Raw genomic sequence first — 12,103 nt, 5'->3', positions numbered from 1 at the left:
GGCCTGAGGTGATATGTGTGCAAACACACTCTGTGGTGCATTTTAAGTTGGGGAATTAATTTCTCTTCAATCCTGAGGGTCGCTGAGGGTCAACTAGCCCACCACGTACCTCCAGTAACCGCCACTGCGCTGCATTGCAGAGAGGTGGTCCAGGCCACACCCCTTTTTATACCTCTTTGCAGCTCTGTGGCGCTTACTGGAGGTACCTGGTGGGCTAGTTGGTGCCACAGGCCTGCGTTTCAGAGAGGTGGTCCAGGACACGCCCCTTTTTATACCTCTCTGCAACGCAGCTCTGTGGCACTTACTGGAGGTATCCGGTGGGCTAGTTGGACCCCAGGGACCCTCAGGATTCATGGGGACTTAATACCCCAACTTACAACCCACTCACAAATCTATGCACAGAGTCACACACACTCCACCCACACAAACACTCAGGCACCAATATAGATACTCAGACACCCAATCAATAACTCATATAGAGACTCATCTAGCTATTCACAAACCCTTGCAGCCGCTTACACACCAACAGACAGACGATACAGACATTCACACAGTTTAGTCACTAAGCCATGCATTCAGTAAGATACATTTAATCACTCACTTATAGAGTCAGTCACACACCTACTAAATCATCCATTCAGACACTTATACATCCACTCATTCTTCAATATGCTTTTCCCTATATATATTAAACATATTTAAACTTTACAGAAACACACCGTCACTGGATGATGTCATCAGTGATGTCACTGACCATGTCATGAGTGATGTAATATGTGATGTGCATTGCGGGGGTGCGAGTTCTAGTTAGCTGAACTAACTATAACGGGGTAATTTCTATGGTTTTGTACGAGTGAAATGTCCAACTAACTAGAGCGACCCTGAAACCTATGGTTTTGTTCAGTGAAAAAAATATATATATATATCTATATATATATATATATATAGATATATATATATATATATATATATATATACACACACTCCCTTTTTATTCTAACTTACATTTCCCACCCTTTACCACTACCCACCCCCAAATCCTTTGATTTACACTTGCCACTGTTTACCACTACACAAAAATAAACCCTAAAATAACGCTTACCACCCTTTGCCACTACCCACCCTTAAAATCAAATTTTTTCTCGTACTGCCCTTTACCATTACCCCTGCAAAACCTATAATTACCCCTGTCAACTTTTACCAATGCCTACCTTTAAAAACAAAAATTACCCTTGCCACCCTTTATCACCACCCGCCCCAAAAGCCTTAAATTGCCCTTGCCACTCTTTACCACTACCTACCCCCACCTACCTTACATGCACTTACCTCTTACAGTTAATTTATATAATTATCATATGTGGCAAAGGCATGTGTGGTAAAGGCACCTGCGTGATAATGACATGCATGGTATAGGCTGTGTGGTAAAGATATTGCATGATAAAGGCTACTTTCCTTCCAGAAGGCTTCCTTTATGACTCTGTGAAGTGCTTGACTGAAATTTCCAGAGGCTGCGTGAGGCAGATCTCTGAAGCAAGATCCTCTACTATAAATTCCACATTCTATCTCCCTTTCATAATTGACTTCATATTAGAAAAGGTGAATAAAACCCCTCATTGGGGAAGACCCAGACTTCCTGTACTACAAAGTGGTGCATGCAACACAGCGCACTCTGACTCCACAGCACACTCCATTGCGGGTAACTCTTTTTTCAGCAGTTGTGTATGCAAAGAAGACACAACAAACTGGATTCTTCTGGGTTGGGCAAGCAAGAATTCTGGGTAGTATGCTGAGAATTTAATACTGTAAGGGTCCAGAGTACAGAAACATGGTTACATACAGTCAGGGCTCTGAAGGAGAACCTTACTGGAAAGTCAAATAGGTATCTCAGCTGCACGAAGGTTCTTAATTGTAGACAAAACATTAGTAAATAATCAACAATTTAACAACCATGTATATACAACAAGCAGCGCTTCTAAAATACCCTGAAGTCTCAAATGAAGGAATAACATTAATTCCACAGCAGTTAGCTGGAATCCAGAAAATATCCAGTGACTAAGTTCCAAATAATCATCCATCTGGGCGTTTGTTCTTGCCCTCACCTTCCCCCAGCAGGCAACCATTCTTTCCTCCATAAGGAAAGGTGAATTACGTCTACAATCGTCTGTCTTCTGTAGATCTGCAAAATGTATCTCACAGTAGCAATAAGAGCACTAGTGCGTAATAATAGGACACTGCCCTTCATTTTCCGGAAAAGTGTATATGGTTCATTGTCATCAAATTTTGTAAAATGATTCCACCATTCCACAAACCATAAGTAAATAATGAAAGGAGACTGATGGGTTCCAAAGAAAGACACAGGGAGAAGAATGAATTGCATGCGACTTTTCTCTGAGTCTAGATTGTCCACTAATTGAATGAACTTCAAAATACGTATATATATATACTGTCTAACAGTATGGATAAGCAGACAGAACCCTTTATTCATGCAATTTTTACTATTATTGGACACAACACAACTGTAGATTTCACAATTCCAGTGATCAGGATTACTCCACTTAACTTGCAGACTTTACCCTCCAACGATTGGGCTAACCTCGGCCACGGTAAAATTCTGGCCTCACTGGAGACATTTGAACCTTTTACACACATCCAATTGTCAGGTCTTCTAACTAAAAATTAAATCAGGCTCTCCAGCGGACTTGTGTCCCCCCCAACCATATTTTTACCATGCTTGCTCCCTCACTGGTACCTTCAGTCTCCTCTCTGTACAATCTATCTCTGTCCTTAGCCTCTGTCCCTCGGGAATGGAAAGCTGCATTTGTTACACCCATTCTGAAAAAAACTCGCTGTGATCCCTCTGACCCTGTCAATTACTCTTCTCCCAATAATGGCCAAACTGTTGGAATCTCATGTAAACAAACAGCTGACAACTTACCTGGAGACTCACTCCTTGTTGGATGCCTCGTAATCAGGATTCCGCCCTCAGCACAGCACAGAGACCACTCTTGTGGCAGTGACAGACTTAGTCTTGCTTTGGATGCTGGCAAACCAGCTATGCTGGTCCTGCTAGACCGGTCTGCTGCATTTGACACTGTATCACACCTTATTCATGCTTGCTGACCATGGGCATACACAGCACAGGCTGACTGAGTTCTTAAAAGATAGATCTTAAACTACTACTTTAGGCCCCTTCCAGTCCACGACAGTATGCTTGGACAAGGGAGTCCCTCAGGCCTCTGCCTTGAGCCAAACACTCTTCAATATTTATATCTCCTCCCTTGAAAGGCAAGTCAAATCCTATGGTTTTGAGATATTCTCTTATGACGATGACACCCAGCTGGTCATATTTCTTGAACAGGATTATCAGGATGTTAAATAGCGTTTCAACTCTTGTATAAAGGACCTTGCTGCCTGGATGTCCCTAAACTGTCTACAACTGAACGCCGACAAAACCGAAATACTACTTCTCGGAAAGGCTCATCTCTATTGGGATGAGGACTGGTGGCCGATGGAGCTCGGCCCTGCCCCTGCTCTTAGAAGCGCGGTGAGGAACTTGGGCGTCCTCTTTGAAAACAAGCTCTCAATGAAGGACCATGTGACTTCCACATATGGCACATGTTTCAGGATAATGCGCCTCCTCAAAAGAATCTTCCAGTGGCTGCCACTAGATTCTCGCAAGACCCTCAGCCAGGCCCTAAATATTAGTCACCTTGACTATGGTAATTTGCTTGTAGCAGCATCCAACATATCTGTTCATGCCAAGTTGCAGGTGGTTCAAAACACCACAGCCCGACTGATTAATAAACAGCCGTTGGGCACTCCATCTGCCCCTTTGCTTAGAGCCTTACACTGGCTTCCAATAAAAAAGAGAACAATGTTCAAACTTCTCTGTTGGACACACAAAACCTGGACAGGCAAAGGACCCTAATATTTACAAGAAAAATTGAGACCTTACTGCCTTGACAGGAAAGGGAGATAATAAACTTCTTTGCCCTCTACGCATCCGCACATCTAAATGAAGAGGACGTAACTTTTTAGGTCTTGCTGGCGTTGCAGCGCGAAGCGCTGCCGCCAACGAGACTTATAGTCGCCGTGTTTCCTCCCAAGGGAGACAGACCTGGGTACGAGCCGATTCAGGTCTGGGCACGAGCCGATTCAGGTCTGTGAACGCGCTTCATAGTGGAACAGCTTGTGCACGTTAATTAATGCGCAGCACGTCAGGCGCCGCAAGTAATAAACAACACAGCATGAGACCCCACTTATCACAGCATGTCAACAGGCACCCCAGGCTGCTGGTGCACTCAACTATAATTAATGCGCAGTTGAGTGCTCCAGCAGCGAGGGGCGCCTCTTGGCATGCTGTGATAATTATTAGGGCTCGCCTGCGTTGCAAGTGATACAGACCGGTGCACGAGCAGACACCGGTCTGTGAATGCGCGAGCCGCAGGGACCAACGTGCACGCTCACGGCGTCACGCTCCTGCCCTCCCGCGTCTCTTAGGCTGTTCTCTGCTCCAGGCCGACTTGTTCTTGTCTTTAGCCTTTAAAGACCCCGACAGTGCTGTGGATGACCGGGACAGTGATTACCGTAGTGAGACCAGCAATAGCATTCCCCCTCTTTCCACACAACCTCGCAGCCCAATGCATCGGTGCACCAGTTCCCTGTGCAATCCCACCTACAGCAACAGGGTGGCTCCCGCGACTCCTGCATGGACTCTGTGCAGAGCTACGACCTGGATTACCGGGAACGCGGGGCGTTGAGGTAAGGATCCTTTTGCCATTTTGTTTTGCAGGTAATAAACAACTTGCAACTTCAAGGCATTGCGCAAACAGGTAACACTCCGCAGTCATAGATGAGTGGGTGGGTATGACTGGGCACAGCAATCGTGCTGGAACTAGGTCTTTGAGAAAGTAGCAGTTGTAAAAAATTTCTGTCACATGGTGTGTGAAATTATAAAATTGGTCTATGGCACAATATCATTGTATGCAGATTTTGTTCATGTATTGGTTTTGCTAAATAACCCATCCAAAGAGCAATACAGTCTACTACTCTTTAAAAAATCTTGCATCACAAAAATTTGGATGCCTAAATGTTTTTTTATTTATATCCGGTAAGCTTTTGAAATTTATTGTGACTTTATCACTGGATGGTCCATCCTACTCGCGGATGCTACCCGTAGTTGCTAAATAGCGCACGGAGTTTTCCACAGTCCTTGTGTTTTACATGCTAGATTGTCTTTAGTAGAAAAGAAAAGCAGAAAATCTGTTAGCTGCACTCCTGAAAATATTTGGATTGTCTGGTTTTTGTGCTAATAATCTTTCTTAAAAAACACCCGATTGCAAGAGGTAATTCTTTTGTATGTCGGCCGATATGTAGTGCGCATCGTCTTGAAGACAGCTATAATTTACAGAGCACCATAGTCTGAACTGGAAGACACCAGCTTTATCAAGTGCCCAGTGCAAGGGCAAAGAAAACTTAAACATTTCATCCTAAGGGATTGAATTAAAGAGCTGCTCGGAGAGAATTAAATAATCTGGACCATACAAAATTAGTACCTATATTTGGATACGATTTAGTATATGGAATTCATTAGCATTGTTCACCTGCTCAGATTCTCTGACGAACATAGGCTACTGAGATGATACAGGGAAACAAATGTCTGTCGTGATCAGATCATCTTAATCTGAGCTGCCTACTGTAGCCAGGGCAGCTATTCCCACCATATGTATGCATCATTACCACTGCTGAAGTCTGTGACTTGAGCTATTGTACTAGATTGGAATGACAAGAGTAACTCCCTGAATATTGCGGCGTCCTGTACTTAGTTGCAGCGAGAGAACTCTTGATCCTGTGCATGTGACGGATCCTTTTTCATCATTCAACCATAGTGAGTTAAGGAAAATCATCTGATTAGGAGGTTATTGTATCAAAGGCCATTACCCATTTTTGATCCTGTGAATTGTCATTCTTTGAAGCTTCACAATCGTACCCTGGCTAATATTTGCAAAAATTTGTATTGTAAATGTTCCCTTTTTTAGGTCCGAAAGCTAGCCAGAATTCATGTCCTGGCAAACAGCCCATCAGCATTTGCTTTAAGCAACTTCACATCCACCACACAAAGTCAACACTCACAATCTCCCTGCAAGCAAGTAGATAAATGCGAACCTTGATGCACAGATATATGCAGAATTTTAAATACATTGTGTAGTACTGGATGATTTATAGATCTTATCAACTTTGACCCAAATAAACTCTAATTTTGATAAAGGCATTAGAGAATCATCCTATGTAGGTGTTAAGGGGTATGTACCAATCATGCCACCATGCAGTTGTGAGGTTGTTTTGCAAACATGATACCCTCCGTGTGAGGGGGCATATTGTATGTGGACAGAAACTAGCCAAAACCATGACCTTGACTTTTTCAGTAGGACATTGATTAGCACATTTTGACGGAGATGGTTGCAGTATTTGTGTACAGTGCCAACCAACACCAAAAGAACCCTAAAACCCCCAGATATTTTCAAAATATTGAGACCAAGGAAAATCCAGGAAGGCATGACATGCACCAGTATCTGTTACTTACAATTTCCTCATTTTCATGTGAACTAAAATATTGAAATTATTTTGTGCTCCAGAAAAAATTAAAGGGAGACAGAGGGACAAATTCTCCCCCCCCCCCATACACACACATTATTTCCACTCATGTGGAATTGAGAGAGGATAGATCGAGGGATTGCCCATGATCAATTCAATTCTTTATTTGGATTTACAAACAAATCCATAAAAGAGCAGCAATAAATGAATCATAATTTAATTAATCTAAAATATTCAATAAAAATATAAAATGTACATTATTTATCTAAAAACATACTTATTTACACATTCACTATCAGAGGATGTAGTTTAGCAAAGCAACAATTCAGAATAAATAAACTCATATGTTCATGTCCCTTTTATAAAATTGTACATAAAATGTCCAGGGGTTCCATTGATTTCAACCTGTAACTTTTGGTTTGAAAAACCCAATGTAAAAAATTCTCAGAGATCTTCATGAATAACCTTAAAGCGCAAATCATCCAAATAGGATAAAGAGTGTCGTCTTCGAAGGGCCTTTTTGATGTAATCAAGAGTAACACAAATGTTGTTTAAGTTTAAGAGGTATTTCAAAAAGCGAAGTGCCAATTCATAAGGAATAATACCTTGAGAAAAAACAAGCATTGGAAATGCAATATTTCTCGCCTTTTATTAAGTTAAAGCCATTTGCTTTGCTATACAATACCATCAGCAAAGCAAATGGCTTTAACTTAATCAAAGGCGAGACCTATTGCATTTTCAATGCTTGTTTTATCTGGCTCCGTTCCATTGGAACACAGTCCCCTTGACCATTAGAGCATGCACAGACTTTGCTGGCTTCAAAAAATAGCTTAAAACCTGGTTGTTTTAATTAGCAGAAATTGACACTATGCTACCTCGAGCGCCGAGGTGTCCCCTCGGGGACGAGAAGTGCGCTATATAAATTTTGTATAACATAACTCACAAAATATTCAAGTGCCTATACACATTCTCAAATCCCTTTAAAGCTTCCAAAGCGGTCCACAAAAGAAAAAGGACTAATTCCAGACCCCTGTCCTTAATTGTTAGTTGGCACTCCTAAGTGTGCTTCACTTGTTGGCACACATTCCATGCAATGCTGAAGTGGAATGAGAGGCATTAGTTGTGTGAGGTGAGATGCTAATAACAGATATCATCTGCCATGAATTGCCTGTACCCTTCTTCGAGCAGCTACCATATTATCAACAACCCATGAACAGTAGCACCGATCCCTTTTATCAAGAAACTACAGTGTAAGTGCTCTGTCACCGCACAATACTGACACAGGGCAAAAGAGGTGTGGGTTGGTAGATAATGACAGAGGTAAATTCCATTGTTGCTTTTTATCAGTTCTTTTATCTCTTCTCCTCTCATGCAAAGTCTTGCAAACACCTAACAAACAGCTGCAGTACCAATAACTTTCACATAGAACAGTTTATAAATACCATTCTTAGAAAGTTAAGAGAGAACAATAAAAACAGGCACTATCACATATGAAAAATAATACAAACATTTTATGCCTTAATGATTTATAAACATAAGCATTACCTGATGTTAGGAGCAGAGTTAAAGTCTTCAGTACAATGGTCAATATGTTTATATTTGCATTATGTAACGACAGCACATTAAGAATCTGCCTACAGCAAAAAAAGAAAACAACAGCAATCAGAAAGATACTCGATTATAAGATACATTTTAGTTTTCATTGAATCACAATAAGCCAAACCCCCATTTATTAGTTCTTTAGCGGGTTTACTTACTAGAATTTCACAGAGGCAAGCAAGAATAGTTCAGAATATATCACTTGTGTACTGGCAGACATCATCCTACTAATACATTTCAACAACTGGTGTAGAAATGAGTGTAAAGCTGTTTGCGATGGGTTCATATTTAGAATTGTTGAAGAAAATAGAAAATGTCATTCTAAGCTGTTTTCCAAATACAGACTCAATATTACTTCGCTATGACATTTAAATGTAGTTTGTAAATACATCTCACAAGCAACTCATACTCAGAAGCGATGTAGTATTTTTTTTATGCTCTAGTAGAGATGAGATTTTATCGCCTATTATCAACGAAGGCGTAGCGCCCAAAAAATACGCGCTAAGCGTGAATATCGCTGAAAACTAACCCCTGCTCAGACCAGTTCTTAGCCTGTATATCCAATGGGAGGTGGATATTCAGGCTAAGTCCCTATTAGTGATATGCCTGAATATTGCTGGATTTCCAGCGAAATTCGCGTATTTCGCCGCTATCGCCGGATATTTTATCGCTTTAGAGATAAACGTTGCTAATAGCATGTTATCTCTACGCTAAAATCCGGCGATGTGCGGCGATAAAAAAATTTGCTAAGCTTATTTAGCGATAAATATCGCTAGTTGTTGATAACATGCCCCCAAATGTCACGTATTTGTCATGCCATAATTCAAGGTGCACACTTTAAAATTCCAACTGCAAAGTGCATAATTATGCTGCCACACTCGAGTAATTTGCTTGAAAGGCAAAGTTGCCAGAGAGAGAGTGTCACCTCTCTCCTCTCCTTTTCTTCCTTACATTACCAAATTGCCGTGGAAATCCTTGCTGGCTGGTAAGTTCAAGAAGCGGGTCATGCCGCCTCCATTAAATGTTTTCAAAGGGCTCCATTTTTCTGAGGGCACCCGACCCTGCAGGGCGGGCTCTTGGAACAGGAACGGAGAATCCTGTAGAGTTAAAGCGCAAAAGAGTAGATAGAGCCCAACTCCGACTTCTAGACAAGCTGACTTTATTCGTCTGAATGTGCTCACAGCACAGAAACCACTCATTTATGCCTTACGCGTTTCAGCATTTCGCCGCCTTGGTCACAGGTGAGTGTTATTTGAAATCCTTGTGGTCATGTGCCCATAGCTTCCAACTACAAGCCCCAGAATGCACCAAATGTATATTGCTCCATGTGCACTGGTGCTAAATTCCATACTGCTTAATAGCGTTACTTTTGTTCACCAAATAGCACATATTTGTCATGCCATAATTCAAGGTGCACACTTTAAAATTCCAACTGCAAAGTGCATAATTATGCTGCCACACTCGAGTAATTTGCTTGAAACGTAGAGTTGCCAGAGAGAGGGTTTCACCTCTCTCCTCTCCCTTTCTTCCTTACATTTCCAAATTGCTGTGGAAATCCTTGCTGGCTAGTAAGTTCAAGAAGCGGGTCATGCCACCTCCATTAAATGTTTTATATATATATTTTCAATGCAGCCTGTTTTCCTAAAAGAAAAACAGAATGCGTTTTTAAAAAAAATGGAATCTTTCATTTTCATTTTTTAGAAGTAGGCAGCCTACTCTTGAAAAAAAATGTTTTAAACATGCTCAAAAGGAAGGTGGTACCAAAGGGCCTCTTCCCATTCGCGAATGGGTTACCACCAACTTGGAGTTGGTGGTAAAGTACAAATGTTTCGTGACCCCATTTCGGTCGCAAATCATTAATATATACCACTACATTTTCAGATTTGGATGGGACGCCCTAAACACACAACTTTCAGGTACTAAATCAGTATGATTTCACACACGAAAACTGCAATTCAGTAATAAGTTACCAAATCGCAAATTGGGTTTGATACATTAGAGAAAGCATTTTTACAGCTGCCAACCCCCCGATTTTGTAAATTGGGCCATTTGCGACCACAAAAAGGCTTCGTACATCTAGCCCACAGTTCTCAATATTTCAAACAGAAAACTATCTGCTGAAGAAGTTCCTGCATTAAATTATGGATTGGGCTTTGCTTCTAGTAGTAAGTAGGATTGATAAAATGGAGTTGAATGTAGATTTGGTATATACCGCAACATTTTCCCTATTTGGGTGGTCACCCTAGGCTATTTGGCGGGTGGGAGACTCACCAGCTGGTAATCTTGAACTTTAACACAGGGACACTGCCATTCAGTGGCAAACGTATGTGATGTGACGCCTGTGAAATGGTCTGAAATCCCATTGGCACATTTAACTTTCCCATAAGTCCAGGGGTATATGGTGCAGAAATACACCCCTGCCATGGAAAGTTAAATGCCACTGGAGGGCTGCAGTTCATCCACTGCAGTGGCAGTGAAAACAAGGTCTCAGGCCTATATGGTGTAGCTTGCCCCTGCTCAACAAACCTGTCAAATATTAACCTTTAGACAGGTAAGAAAATCTGATTTAAATATTAAATAGGTCCCTCATAGTGCACCTTGCTGCCAACAATGTACAGTGTGCATAATATTTAAGAGTAGGCCATATGTGACATTATAAATGGCATGTTCCCCCAGTGACTATGCCCAAAACAACATTGCGTGTCAGGATGTAGTTGACAAATAAGAAAATTCAAAGTATGGATTACACATTTTAATCTATAACTTTTGGCCTGTAACAGTTACATATTTCATTCAAATATTTATAATGCCTACTTTTATATATAATAACAATCAAATCTAATGGTGAAGTCGGAGTCTTACTACATATATGAGAAATTGAAGTTTTATGAAGTTACCTTCACTCATGAAGCTGCTGGGAGAATAATTTGCATTAGCACTCCTGCAATTGGCCAGCCTAACATTGCCCGGAAATAGGTTTGAAGGAGGTTGCAAACTGCGCCTAGAGCGGAGACAGTGGCCTGGGAATAGGGAGGTATTTTACCCCCTTGGAAGGAAGACAAGATGGGGTGGGCCCAGGAACATAATTAACTTCGAAGGGGCCTTCCCTGTCACAAGCAAAAGTTAAGTGACACTTGAAAAGGCCCCAGCTTTTGTCCTCCTAGTCGAGTTGGCATGAAAAAAAGTGGGAGGAAAGCTACCATTGGAACTGGCTTGAATGACCACAGAGGAGAGGAGTGCTCCATACGCTGGCCAGACCTCTGGGCAGGCACTCAGGCCCTCCAGTAAAGCAACCAGGAACTACTGAAAAAGTGGGGAGGGTTGGTTGCTACTGGGAACTTTTACCCAATTGGTTAGGAAGTGCCCAGGGCCCCTCCCCCCTCTCACTAGCTAGAGCCTGTCATAAATGTCACCACAAGGCACCTCCTCTGAACACATATTACTGGACCTGCGGAAGATCAGGAGAGAAATGTACCTGATGTCTGTGACCTGAGAAAAGCCCTGAAGGACTGGACTAGCTCTTGAACCCAGGACCAAGAAACAGACTACAAGGATCAGTTGGTTGGCCTCTTGCATTGCAACAGGGAGACATCAAGCTGTAAGATGTCTTGTCCAGTAAATGCCTAGGTGACCAGGCACAACTGGAAATGGGCTACACTTTGCTGTGGGCCTCTGCCTGAAACCCTGAATGTCTCTAAGTACCATTCTCAGAGGTCTGGGGCCTTAGAAATTTACTCCTGTGATGTCAGGGCACCTGAAGAAAGTTTGGAAACTTTGAAAAACAGTTCCTCCAGAGAATCAGAGGGACCTGCCGGAAAAAGAAACATTTCTGTGAGAATTCTCCAAAGCTCCAGGGCTTCAGCTAGACCAAGCTGCTTCAAGTGTTCAGCATTCGGTTGGATGGCAACTG

General features: G+C 42.0%; 1 protein-coding gene across 2 annotated transcripts in view; it reads right to left on the bottom strand.

The window, feature by feature from the left end:
- LRRK2 (leucine rich repeat kinase 2) overlaps positions 1-12,103 on the bottom strand; it is a 2,266,429-nt gene that overhangs the window by 2,100,322 nt on the left and 154,004 nt on the right. For both annotated transcript variants that reach the window (XM_078680082.1, XM_078680090.1), the window contains exon 4: positions 8,140-8,228. In XM_078680082.1, coding sequence (XP_078536208.1) covers positions 8,140-8,228 — 89 coding nt within the window. The remainder of the gene's footprint in view (positions 1-8,139; positions 8,229-12,103) is intronic.

The sequence above is a fragment of the Lissotriton helveticus genome, chromosome 1_1 (assembly GCF_964261635.1).
Source record: "Lissotriton helveticus chromosome 1_1, aLisHel1.1, whole genome shotgun sequence".
NCBI classification, from domain to species: domain Eukaryota; kingdom Metazoa; phylum Chordata; class Amphibia; order Caudata; family Salamandridae; genus Lissotriton; species Lissotriton helveticus.
This window is presented reverse-complemented; position numbering and strand designations above follow the sequence as displayed.